The 14,341-nt window shown below is 41.2% G+C and overlaps 1 protein-coding gene across 2 annotated transcripts in view; it reads right to left on the bottom strand.

Annotated features, from left to right (window-relative positions):
- The window catches only part of rps6ka1 (ribosomal protein S6 kinase a, polypeptide 1), a gene marked incomplete at its 5' end in the record, with an annotated part of 32,946 nt that extends 18,864 nt beyond the window's left edge, over positions 1-14,082 (bottom strand). For both annotated transcript variants that reach the window (XM_083885941.1, XM_083885942.1), the window contains 2 exons: positions 8,321-8,365; positions 14,020-14,082. In XM_083885941.1, the coding sequence (XP_083742067.1) occupies positions 8,321-8,365; positions 14,020-14,082 (108 nt within the window). The remainder of the gene's footprint in view (positions 1-8,320; positions 8,366-14,019) is intronic.
- Positions 14,083-14,341: the final 259 nt, after the last annotated feature.

The raw sequence follows: 14,341 nt of genomic DNA, 5'->3' as shown, positions 1-14,341 counted from the left end.
TGTCCCCTGGATATAAATCACTAAATTCTCTAAAGTCTTAAAGTCCAGTACAAAAGGTTTGTGTTAGACAAGGTGACAAGGTTTCCTCACACAGTCCAAAAACATGCAGATTTGGGTAAACTGGACACTCAGAATTAGGGCTGAACGATATATCGCATTTGCGATAATATCGCGATATGATCAAGTGCAATTTTCTAACCGCAAAGGCTGCGATTATACGCTGTTCACGTGACATGCGCGTGTAAAACATGTGATATAAATATAATGAACGAGATCGTCTAACCACAGACGCTGCACTCTGGTCACATGCAGGCTCCCTGCGCTCTCACATGCGCGCGTTGCGGAGGACGAGTCACGGCCCGTTTTTGTGAATGGAATAGGTGAGGGCGGGTCGTAAAGTGACTATGGAGCTTCGGCCGCTGTCCGAACAGCTGTTCAGTGACTGTGCGTGTCCAAGCGTGTGCGTGTGTGCGCGTGTGTAGTGCGAACGAGCTTGCGCTAATGTGAAGAACGGGGGTGGACACAACAAGCGCAGGTTCAAAAACCTGAGCCCTCTGGAGACACACCTGTGCCAGCGGAGAGTTTCTCTCTGCTCCGCTTTTTTTTTTGACCCTCATTTTTATTATCGCTGTTTTGATGTTCAATAATGGACAGTTTTTGAGCCTAAAACGACGTAGTACACTGTAGAATAGTTAGTTTCCACCCCCGCATTGCTGCGGTTGCCGCTGCCGTTAAAAAAAAAAAAAAAAAGTCTGAAATTCCCATCCCTTCCCCATATGAACGCACTTCAAAACGGGTTGTGTGTATATTTTATTTATTTATTTATTTATTATTATTATTATTATATTTAATGACTGTCTAGCAGTTCACAGATGTCAAAAAACTGAGTGTGGTAAAGCCACATATTTTTATAAATATGTGTGTATATATATATATATATATATATATATATATATATATATATATATATATATATATATATATGTATATATATATATATATATATATATATATATATATATATATATATATATATATATATATATGCATATATATATATATATATATATATATATATATATATATATATATATATATATATATATATATGCAATCTGCACTTTGTGTGAATTGTGACTGACTATCATTTTAACACCAGGGTTCCTTCTCAGCACTTTATGTTCAGATGTTTGTAAGTTCCAAATATGCTATTGTGATTGAAGTAGTTAAATAAAAATCATCTATTCATGCATCACCTCATGTCATCATAACAGAGGTCTGTCTTCCAGGAAAGAACAGTTTATTTTTAATGTAATATAGTATTGGCCATACTTATGATGTATTGCTTGTCTTTGTTTAATAATACAGAAGATTAAGACCTTTAAGAAATAATCGCATCGCAATCGCAATATTGGCACGAAAAATCGCAATTAGATTATTTTCCATAATCGTTCAGCCCTACTCAGAATTGACCGTAGGTGTGAGAGTGAGAGGGCCTTTCACCCCATGTCAGCTGGGATTGACACCAGCGCCCCCTGTGGCCCTTACGTGGAGCATAAAGAGAGAAGAATTGGCTTCTTTTGTTATATTAACAAAATGATATGGATTTTCATCATGTTGTGACTGTGCAGTCCTAGTTAGGGTTAGCAGAAAATGAATAGAGACAGGATGACTGTGTATGTGTGTGTGCGTCATCACTCTACCCTCCCTGTCATCCTCTGACGTGCTGCTGCTGCTGCTGCTGCTGCTGCTGCTGCTGGAACACATACAGTCCACTCAATGTGCTACTTTGACAGAATCCAGAGGCAGTTTTATCACTTTAGCAAGTGATTTTTAAGAGTGAAAAGCCGTGACTGACGGCGTCTGCTTGCCCTCGATCAGCGCTCTCAAAAAATAAACGATGCGAACCACACTTCGTTTTTTTTTTTTTTAAAAAGAAAAGAAAATCGCACTCTCCGTCGCACTATAATAAAGTGTGATATGAGGAAACGGAGCAGGCAAAAGAACACTCAACAATCATGAAGCCGCTGAAGCTGAAGTGACTTATTCAAAGACTTATGACCATTCATTCATTAATCACTAAGTTCTTTATGAAATGTGAATATTTACTTTGCACAATATGACAAAAGCTATATAAAATAAACCTGCAAACAAGAAGGGAAGGGACTTAAAACTATAACTCCTCACTCCGCCGACATATAATCATCAAATGAACATGCTTCAGGGTCTGTAATAGACAGCTCTGTGTTAGATGAGATGAGAAGCAGCTAATCACACACCCAGGAAATGAGAATTTGGAGCATTAAGTGGTAACGATGAATGTTGATAAGAGAGGAGAAGCAGAGAAGGCATCAGGGGAGGGAGAGCAACTCCTCATCATCACAGAATCATTTCAGCCGTTTGTTAAAATGAAGATCACTACAATACATGAGGAATAAAAGATTCTTCCTTCAGACTGCAAACTGCGTGTGTGTGTGTGTGTGTGTGACCCAAAGACAATGCAAACGCCTGAATTATATAATAATGACAGCGCTGTCTGCAAAACAATGCAACAACAACACACCCTCACCCTCACACCCTGTGTAATATTTTTAAGGGCTGTCATGGTGTGTTTGTGTGTTTCTGCGTGTGTGTGTGTGTGTGTGTGTGTGTGTGTGTGTGTGTGTGTGTGTGTGTGTGTGTGTGTGTGTGTGTGTGTGTGTGTGTGTGTGTGTGTGTGTGTGTGTGTGTGTGTGTGTGTGTTATAAAGCCACATCTGTGATGGGCACCACAGATGTCACCTCCCACAGTGCTGTCAATCAACAGCGCGCCATATTAAAACGCGAAAGTAGTCCATCCTAAACCTGCTGTTACCGATTCTCTTTGAGCAAACGTGCAAAGACGTCCTCACCATAAAGAGCGAGAACTAGAATTAAACACACAGCTGCACTTGTGGCGGACTCATTTAGCAACAGGAAGAACAAAACAGGACATAATGGTTTGTTTCCATCCAAGTTCAAGTGAGTTCAGCGCTCGACAATAACGCATTCTGCATACAAGTCTACAAACTGAGGTCTCAAACCGAGATAATCAGTCACAGACGGCTCGAGTCACTGTGCCCTCAAACCTCTTCAAACCTCACTACCCTGCTATTAACCCCTCCCTCTAACGCTGCAGTGGAATGTGAAGTGTTTGGCTGCGTCCGTGCAGAACCACGACATGTTCACGGCGTGCTATAACAAGCGTCTGCTCAGCGAGGTTCACAGTCAATCAGAAGTGATCGCGTCACTGCAGCATGTTAATGAAGACTAATCAGAGAAAAGACAGATGTTCAGCTCTGTGTTTACACTCACTCCTCCCATAATAAAGTTCAATTGTATTTATTTTTAACCTTTATTAAACGCGACACCACCCACTTAGCTTTGTCTCTCGGACAAAGCTGCTGTTACTATTCACACAAGACCAAAAATCTCTTTGTGGTGATGCTGTTTTATTTTAAATTTGGCTGCAGGTCGTCTCACTCTAGTGAGGAGCTACTACACTTTTATATAACATAACAGATCTGTAAGTTAGAGTTTTACCCTGTTGCGTCACAGTAGAGTTGTGTGTAAAAGGTCTTGGCACGGATCTCTCTCCCTCTCTCTCTTTAACACCACCCATCCACCCACATTTTTCTACAGCATGCTTAGTGAGGACATTCACAGACCTTATGCATTCCTTAGCACTTTACTCTCACCTTAAAGAACACAAAGTAAATGCCAAACCCAACCTTTACCCTCACTCAAACCTAAACACAATTATAATCCAAAGCCTAAAACCACGCCTTGAACCTCAAAAATACCCCAAATGTGTCCTCACAGCCTGTTGCAGATGTGTCTATATACACACAGAAATACATTGACCTGCTTGTCACAGTCAGACAATGGGAGGGAGCCTAATGTGTGTGTGTGTGTGTGTGTGTGGACGAAGAGAAAATCCATACAGGTTTTTATCATCCACAGCAGGCAGAAGTCATTAGTGCATACACACACACCAGAGAAAGAAAGGAAGAGTGTTTCCAGATGCTGCCACCTTCATAAGACAATGTTTGCAGAGTGCTTCATTACAAGTGCAATAAGTAAAAGTGGGCTTCTTTTCATTTGTTGAACACGGCTACAGCTGCAGAAAAACTACATAAGACGAGTTATGTAATCAGTACGTGCGTCAACATCACGTAACACTATAGTAACACAGATTACCACAGCAAACCTAACAGAGTCAAACCTTTTATTTCTGATGCCAATTATACAGTAGCAGAGAGACATAGGTTCAAATGTGCAGAACTGAGTGTACGATCATCATCATAGTATTATGTTGGCAAACGGGCGCAGCAGATGGTGCACGAGCAGCACCATATTCAGATTGTGTCAGGTTATTTATTAAACACAGGGAGACTGATCTACGAGTTCCTTCCATGTTGCAATCTTCAGCTCGCTTGAATCTCGCAAAAATGCCAAGATCTTGAAGAGAGAAAAAACAAAATCGGCAAAAGAGGGCAAATATCACAGAGCTCTCTGCTGCAAACATCCTCACGTTCTCCACATAAACATCAGTATTAGTCAGCAAAAAGCTACAGCGCTATGGGAGCACGGGCATTTCACAGGACACGTGGTAGAATGCAAACAGCCACTGCTGGGATTTGAACCAGTAGAAAAGCAGACGTGGATAAATATATTGGAAATGTCAAGTGAGAGAAGGGTGAAGAGAAAATGTCCACCTCTCTGTTTCCACTGCAGTCAGCTGATCAGAGCAGAGACTTCAGTGAAAAGCGACTCCATTCAAAGGCCTAAAAAGGTAAAAAGATGTTGCTTTATATCAACAAAAGGACAGACACAAGCGAGGGAGATGGTTAACAAAAGAGGAAGAACTTCAGTGGTCATTCTGAGAAACAACATGAGAGATTCCCAGCCTCGGCAGATTCCTGTTATATAAGTAACTGATAAAGAAAGGTGTCCGTGTATTATCTGTGTTTATCTTCCACAACAATATTCTACCGTCTTAATTAGTGTCACTTAGCAACCGCAACTGTTCATGTACAGATACAGGAAATTTGCACTGGGTTTACTCTCACATTTCAGTCACACGTATCCCTCCCTGCTCACCACTGTGACTTCTGTCAGTTCATGTTCCAACACGATTGCATACATTACGAAAAAAAGACGGTAAACAACAGCTCGGCGTGCGTACGAGCGCCGTCTGCCAGGGTTTGAGACGGTACACGGACTGGTTTACGGTCCGCCTGGGTAACTCTGCGTATCATAACTCACAGAAATGGAGTGTGAGGTCAGGTTTGTGTAAGAAAAAGCCAGAGCCGTTGCCGTGGCGACCACATGCATGCGCAAACAAACATGGCTGCTGGCTACAGAAACAGGAAGAGGAACAGAAAATGGCTCAACTGTTGAAGAAAAGCCGAGAGGTCAAAAAGATCCTCACACAGGACTTTCTCTACACTGGTAAATATTTAATCAGTCCTGAAAACACTCAACACCAAGGCAGTGCTAACACACACACACACACACACACACGGGAGGCCTGTGGTTAAAGACAGATTAGCTCGAGTTACTTTGGATCACACTTTCACAGGGAGTGCGAGTTTGTTTGATTCACAAAAATCAAGGAAAGACACAGCGAGCTATTCTGCTGCTTCCTTTTTTTGGGCATCTGAACACCGAGTCTGACATATGCCTGTAACTATAACTAAAACTCTTAGTTAATCCATTCCTTCAGTCTCTCTGTGCTCCTCCCTCTGTTCCCTGCTCTCCACATCTCCCTCCACCTCTCCCCCTGTGTGTCCTCCCCCTTGTCACTCGGGCAGCGAAGCACAAACACCGCTCGCTCAGCACCTACAGCTGCAGTGAGAAAGCCATTATCTGCACTACAGGGACTACAGAAATGTCACTGACACCACTGGAAAAGGCATTAGCTCCTTTCTGCTCTTTCTGCTCGGTTCACCCTGGGAGTGGGAGTTATACTCAACAAGAATACACAAAATAATTAAAAGAGAAATTCACCTTCTTATGTTCTTTAAAGCACATCAGTTTCCTTCCGACAGTCCCGTGAAACTCATGCGGTCAGATCCACCGCTCCAGCGTTTGAAAATCACATTTTCCTTTTTCGAGCTCTCCCAAAGGGCAAAGGAGATAATATGATTTGTTTTCTAGAAACGGGCAAGTTTCCCACACTCACTCTGAACGTTTTGCAGCCTGGCTTTGAGCCACGGAGTGAACAGCAGTGGAGTACAATTATGTAAAAAGACTAAAGACAGAGGAAGACACTGGAGATTCAAGTCTAATTTAATCTGCACGGAGCTGACGCTGAACAATCACTGCACCTGACAAAGTCACAACGCAGCCCTGAACAATGGATGCTGATTATTTTTTAAATCTCATTTCAGTCTATTTTTTATGTTTCCTGTCCTGTAACTGATGACAAAAAGAAGAATGAACCCTGCGCAGAGGTAACCTGACAGTTAACTTATGCTCACATACCATCAGGTTAAAGGCTGAAGAAAAGCTCAGAAAAAGGGGGGACAGAGGCAGGACGTGGAGCTGAGTAAATTGGCTGTTTGGGTGTTTGTGAGGTTTTACAGCATATGAAGAGAAATGTCAGGGAGAGAAAACGGACTGGATCTGACCAACCCCACATATACTGTGTCTCTCTCTGTGCTGAGGACTTTGACTTCACAGATTTTACATCCTGCAGCAAAAGCAGTGGTCACATTAATCCCCCCCCCCCCCTCTTTACTCCTCAGTTGCTCTCATTACCTCAGCAGGAGCCAGGTAAAGTCCCTCCCATGGCTGGAGTAGATAACAGCAGCCATTATCAGATTCCCAGCATTTAGAGAGAAGCTCAGCATTGATCACTGCACTGCTCTGCACAAGTCTGTGCCCTTAAACAACCTGGATCTCCCAGTGGATTTGAGTGTATATTTGAAAAGACAAAGCTGATTTCTTCAAGAAATACTGTTTATCAATCTGAAACATGACTCTTGTAGACTCCAGACACACCAGACAACAACAGGATTAGACGAGTAAACCCGTTAGAGAAATACTCCTCAATCAATTAACACAACATGTACACTCGCATGATCACACTGCAGCACAGGCTCCAGCCGTAATTAGATATCGACTTTAATCCCACTATAGTGATGATGATGATGGGATTAAGGACGCAGCGATCCCACAGGAAGAGCTGTTGATACTGAAGACAACACAAGGGTGACAAATGTGCTGTGATGTGAGCGTTTATAGTGTCAGTGTAAAAACTGTGCTTCTGATATCAGCCGTCATAAAAGACAGGGGGAACGTTGTTTAAGCTCAGCAACTGGAAAACCTCATAAAAAAAATTACTCTTACATTAGAGCTGTTTCATGTCGTGAAGGGAATTGGTATGAATCAGTATCAGTACTGGTCATAAATCAGTGCATCGGATATGGGACAGATAGCTGGGAGAAGAATGTTGGAGAATGATGTCTTTGAAATGACTCGGCACAAATGCGTTGTTAACAGCGTCGTACATGGTCTAAAATGAATAAACTGGACAAAATTATTTGGAAAATGCGGCATCGTACGATCCTTATTCAAATTTGTCAAATGCAGAATTGGTCAACCCAGCATATTTAAAAAAAAAAAAAAAAAAACACGTGGCAAACAACGCTCAATAACTGCAATGCACTACAGGAAGCAGTTTTATTATCTGTATATATATATATATATATATATATATATATACATATTTTGTATATAATAATAATAATATAGGAAATATTGAAAGCTATTGTTAAATGTTAAGAAATAATGAGATGAGCCCAATTCCTTTGACTGAATTCCTTCCTCGTGCACTCAGCTCTGACTCCATGTTCTCATGTTCTCCAGAGGCTTTTTCCTCCGAGAGGAGGTCAAAGTAAAGAAAGAAGAAAGAACCAAAGTAAGAAGAAACACTTCCTTGTCTAAAGTGCAAGGAAACTGTCTCATGTTTCAGAGCAGGACAATAAAGCACAGAGAAACCGCTGACTCAGTCATTCTCAGTGAGCGCATGTGTCGCCCCGCCGTACGCAGTGGTAACATCTGCGCGGGACAGATGAGCATGTGTGTAACACGACGACGGCAGCCCTGCAGTATTGACCCGGACACATCGGTGTCACAGCAGCCTCACCACACACACACTCTTCAACATATGAAACTGCAGCCGGAGAATCATGAATACATCGACACTCAGGTGAGTTTCAGGTTTCTGATGTATTTTATATTTAATAACACGAGTGTGAATGTGTGCGTGTGTGCCAGAGAAGTCACGTACGTACCTTGAGAGCAGGTGCGACTCCATCCTCTCCAGTGCTCTGACCGTTCTGTCAAGAAAACACAAGCAACAACCAGTCAGTGTGTGTTTGACAGTGTGTGTGTCTGTGTGACACAGAAGGGGGTAAAGATGCAAGAGAATATGTGCAACAGTGTGTGGGAGGCAGCAGAGTCTGTTCTGTTGTAGTGAATGCAGCAGCTCTTTGCTCCTCCACTGACAAAGCTAATAATCTCAGGCGGCTGACACACAAATGTGCATCCTTCTTCAGCTGTAGGTGCAGTCAGCCTCATCGGAAAAGATAATCATTGTTATTTGTACAGCGACGCGGCAGAGGTGGACATTTAGTGCCGAACATTCGGCTACTTAGATTAAAAGGAATACATGTGTATTTATAGCGCAAAAGGAAATAATACAAAGAAAAGACACAGGTGAATGTACAAGCAAGCAAAGGCCATGATTATGTCGAGTCAAATTAGAAAGACAGAGAGCAGAACTAGGGAAGACAAATAATAAAGAGAGTAAAGTCATATTTTTATCACTAAGGTTTCGAAAAATCCATCACAACCACACACTGTATGGTAAAAGCATAAAATCAAAGGAAAAACAAGTGCAATAATCACTTAAATGATGCCGTTTGTGGTCAGAAATGTAGTTAGATTTAGCATCCGTTATTTATCTTTTAGCTGAAATCAAACAGTGCGTGTTATAAAATGACTTTCGAATTGAATATTTACACATTTTTCAGCGATTCATAAGATATAAAAAAATAAAAATCAGACGATTAAATATTAAGTGAATATAATGTCCTAATTCTGCCACTCTGTGTCAAAAATAAAGCTTCGAGAGACTGAGCAGGTGCAGAGAAACTGAATTTTTGCGACTCAAACCGTAACAAGTAAATAAATGCTAACGTAGTCACGACCTCTCTGATGATAAGAGAGAAGTCTTCTCCTGATCAAAGAAACACAGAGTCAAGAGTTCAGGCCGAGTGAGAGAACACCCAAAATAAAAAATAAATCAACGTCGCCCTTTTTCCGCTTCATGCTTTCTTTTTCAATTACAGAGGAGCGACCCTGACTTTGTCACTTCCTCCGTGGCCTCTTCCCCTTCCTCTTCCCCAGACTCTGCACAGAATCAGTGGCCTTAACAATCAAGCACTAAAATGAAAGGGTAGAGAGAGCGCATGGAGACATGAAGAGCAGACATCGGAGCAGCTCCACTGGGCTCTAAACTATTTTAAAAACAGTGGACTGTGGATTTCATTTAATGTCACTTTAATGCCTCACTATTCTTATTTGCCTTTCAAGATTGGATTTGTTTGACAGATTCTTCACTTCAAGAACATTCTGTGTGGTTGCGCTTCAATGATTATGTGAAAATAATTCCCTTTTTTTTTTTTACCAGAATGTTCTGTCATAAAAGTTGTAAAAGCTGTAAAATGAAAGACATGGAAGGAATTATGTGACTGTTTAAAAGGCACAGATGTATTTTTTTTTTTAATCTCTTTTCTCATAGAGGTGCAGTGATGATGAGCATCAGTGGGAATCTTAAGTGAGTGAGTGCAACTGTGTGTGTGTGTGTGTGTGTGTGTGTGTGTGTGGTCAACAAAGACTTTCTCTACAGTGCTGCTCCACACATTTCAGCCTCATTATCTCTGCATGGCTGATCCAAGTGGCCCATTTAATGGTGCTTTCCCTCCCCTGCACGTCCTCAATGAAAACACAGGCATGCACACACACACACACAGGCAGTACATTCCAAATGTAAAAAAAAAAAGGATGTCCGATGATTCTATATCATCATCTTTAAGACTAAACACACTTTTTTTGAAGACACACAAAGCGCACTCGATAAAAGCGACACGTTATGGAAAGCCGTGTACGAGGCGATCGACTTCTATCACAAACAAAGAGGAAATGTTGTGGTTAAAAAGTGATAGATGTGAGGATTTCATGTCTCACAGGACTGCTGGATAATAATCCATGTCAGGCCTCTGCTGGTCAGATAAACGCGCGTATAAACCGTGTGATTAGAGCAACGCTCGGCTGTAACTAGGCAACAAAGAACAGACCATAATCACCACACTTTGTCTCTTTCTTTGCATCTCAGCTCTGCTAGGTGAGCATTGACAACAGGTCACATGACTAATGTCCTCTTTTGGTGTCAAAAAGGTTTATTTGTCCTTTTTTAAAATTGTTATTATTATTATTATTATAATAATAATAGTCTGTCTCTGTCTATAAACTTTAAACTCTGAAAGTCAAACGGAGAAAGAACTCACTTTCTCAGGACACGGAAAGGAAAGGGTTTTGTTATCACATGCCCACCAAAGCTCAGGTGTTCCACAGGTCACACCCAGATAAACTACCTACACACACGCACACACAGATGAATGTAAAGTGAGCCTGCTGCACACTCGCACACGCACTGAGCGCACACTGCTGACCACACCTCACTGACAAACATGGCCGTCATCCCACTCATTAACCCCACTTTCTCCTCCAAACATCGCATTATTAGGGAGGAAAAAACGCGACTTCCAGTGGCTGCTCAAAGTCTTTGTGTGTGTCTCCATCTCCATCATCACCTGCCCTTCTCTACAAACACTGACTTGTGCCGTCACGCCATGTAAATCCACTGTTACATGTGTCTTCTGATATTCAGTATACACAAATGTGTGAAGCCTGGGCTCAGCAGGAGAATCTGGGTCAAGATCTGGACCAAAACTACGTCATGCAGAGCAGACTAAAGACTCAATGACTGTGTGATACTGAGACGTATGAGCGCAAACAGGCTGAAAACACAATATCCATTGTTAAGAAGTGTTCAAAAGAGGCATCTTATTCTATTTAATTGTATATGAAGATCAAGTTCACAGTAAGAACAGACCATAATGAGCATTTCATCAATGAGAAAATAAGCAGAACACCTGGTTACAAGTGTTGATTGTGCCATTAATTCAACAAAGAAACGGCATCATTTAAAAAGCTCTTTTCACTGTAAATAGATAAATGTAATGATATCTTCACTCTTTGTTCTTCTAAAAATCTAAATTGTGCGTTAGAAACAATTCACATCTTGCATTCATCAACATGCTGACGTGTATTCCGTTTCATTCTGCAGCAGGAATCGAACTCAACAATGACACGAGCATGACTCAGCGTTTTTTTTTTTAGCGGCAGCGACCAGTGCAGGTGGTAAAGTGACTCAACCGAACCCCGGATGGAGTAGATTTGCTGAAGTGCCTTTTATCACAGATGATTCATTCAGGATTAGTTATTTCACAAAAGATGTGGTTTGGTAACAGATTAAAAAAGAAAGACCTTGATCATACAAATATCTTTTGACTAACTCAGTGGCAGTGACACAATCGTGATCGAGTCTCAACCAAAGTGTGCGTCTCTCTTAACATGGTTAATGTTATTGATGTGAAGAATCAGATTTGAATGAATCTGATCACTGTGGCTGGTAATCTCTGTCATCATGTTCCCTGGCATGGCCTCAGGTCTAACTACCTCTTTATGCTTTAATCAATCTGGGCCCCAAGACAATTCCCTCTGTCTGCTGAGGAACCAAAGTGTGTGCAGCTGCCAGTGGTGACACAGGGAAATGGCACTGGTCCCACTCTGTGTGACATTACTGATATTAGATTGTATTGCTATATACTGATATAGCAATATGTAGTGCAAAGAACTGTGGGTATTAAACACACAAAAGGTGGAGTGGTGTGGTGTGGTGTGGTGTGGGGGGGTATTTATACAACATCAAACTCAGCACTCTTTGCAGTCTCTTCACAACCATCTGTTCAGCTGTGAAAAAGCTCCTCAGCCAACACTAACGCTGCACAAAAAAAAAAAAAAAAACCTGCGAACAGAGGAATCTGAGGAACAATCTATGCCAGAAACAAGAGAGATCAGGGAGCGCAGAACCTCCGCCAAGGCTTAAACATGCTTTCACATTTGATTCACTGGGGACCGTCAGCACGCATACACACGCCACATGTCGTTCAAATCCGCCGAGGCAATGTTTTTGCAGTTCTGTCCACTACTTTGTCCTCTGTATGATTCACTAATATTTACCTGCTCCAAATGAATCAATAATCTCTACCTCTCTGGACACCATTTGCTCTGCTTAATGACTCAAGATGCATTAACGTCGCTTCAGTATTTCATCAATTTTGGCCTCAGGTTTAACGAGGAACTGTGGCTTCACAGAATCTTTTTCTCCACATGGTTGTTTTTTTTTAGAGCTGCATTCATTCAATTTCCACACCTGTGATATCACGGTAAATGCGTTAATTAGCAGAACAATTAAAAAAAAAAGAAGATTTATATGACAGGAAAAGTGTAATTAAATTATCTTTAAGCGAAGTGAAGCAGCCTATGGCACAAGTTGCTTCTGTGCAGCTCACTTACACAGTGAATGATGCAAATTCACCAAGCAACAGTCTGTTCAAGAGGCTTCACGTGCTAATGAATATTCATGCAGCAGGAGAAGAGTGAGGCTGCAGGTACTGAAGTAACAACTGCACAGCTCCCTCTAAAAGCTTCTCTGTCTCCATGCTGTGTTTTTGTGTTGATGTGAAATGATGAACAAACCGTAGTCACGTGATTAGAGACTGAAAATCTACTGTGAAGAACTGAGGAGGTCATTCTTTGAGAGCGCACACACACACACACACACACACAATAAATCAACAGGTTCCTGAGGACTGAGCAGAGACTTTCTTATGTAAACGTCACCTTTCTTTTAAAAGTCTTTTTTCTTTGACTTGCATGTATAATTATTGTTTGGACGTACATGTTTTATCATGTCGAGTATCTGGCTGTTTCAGTGACACGTTTGATGATTGTCATCCCTTATTTTCCCACACACCATGTGCCATGTATTTATCTTTAGGTGAAGCTTAAGTTCAATATTTATAATGTTATCGAGTTTAAACAAGATGACGCAACATCACACGAGATTCCACCTGTATATGACTTTCTACACGCACACACATGACTATAATTTTGAATTGGGATAAAATACATGATTGAATTTCCATTTTAAAACAATGAATTGCCCATGTATGAAGAGATCTATGTGAGGCTGCTTTTCTCTGAAGCTTTAAAATGAAGTTTGATTATGTTGTTGTTGTTGTTGTTGTTTTACGTCGCCTGTTTGAAGGATTTGGTTGAGGACCTTGTTGGTATGGCCTGTATACTTCTGAACTTTACTTTTATTACATCTCTCTCTGTGTTTTCCTTCCTTCCTTTTAGCTTTACATTCTGTTTTTTGGGTTTTACATCTGAAATGGTTTTGTCTCTGTAGATATTTGTACGATTTGTGCTGCTGGACTCACAGGAGATCTGGTATCTTTGTGACTAAATGAAGCACAAATCAATAAAACATGAAGATTAACTGAAGCTTATGTCTGTGATGGTGATCTAGTGAAGGCCTGTGTGATGTCAGAAGGTAAGTGGTCCTGACACTCACCACAGGACAAACTGACAGGCCTATCCATCACATGTCGACTAAACCTGATTAAAAGTACATATTTCATTGAAAACATGGCAAACAGAAGGTGAATTATTGATGAAGCTATAAAAAAACACTCAAAAGCAAAGTCCACAGTGAAACAATCAAGCTTTTTTTTCTTCTTTGGTAACTTTAGTTTGCAGTGAGTGTAGAGTTTGATGTGAGCTTTTATTTCATAATTACCTCTGTTTCCAGCTGCACCAGTTCCATTGTGGGCCATGGCTCCGAGATCTGTGCAAGAGGCATTTTCACAGGCTTCCAGGTAAATAAATATAGATGTGTGTCAGGTGCAGTGCTCTTCAGTGAGGAGCTCCTTCCTCAGGTCCAGGTCCAGGTGGAGCAGATTGGTGTGGCTCTTGGCTCTGAGCTCAGATCAGATGAGATTATAATCCTCTGACTGTGACTTTGTTTGTTTGTGTGTGTGTGTTTGATGAAAGTGTTAATCCAAGTTGAAAAACAAAAACAAAACAAAAAAAAACAGAAGTAACAAAGGTCTTCTCCTTCC

Source organism: Microchirus variegatus, assembly GCF_963457635.1.
Source record: "Microchirus variegatus genome assembly, chromosome: 2".
Classification (NCBI taxonomy): domain Eukaryota; kingdom Metazoa; phylum Chordata; class Actinopteri; order Pleuronectiformes; family Soleidae; genus Microchirus; species Microchirus variegatus.
The sequence above is the reverse complement of the archived record's forward strand: the minus strand, read 5'-3'. Positions and strand labels throughout refer to the sequence as shown.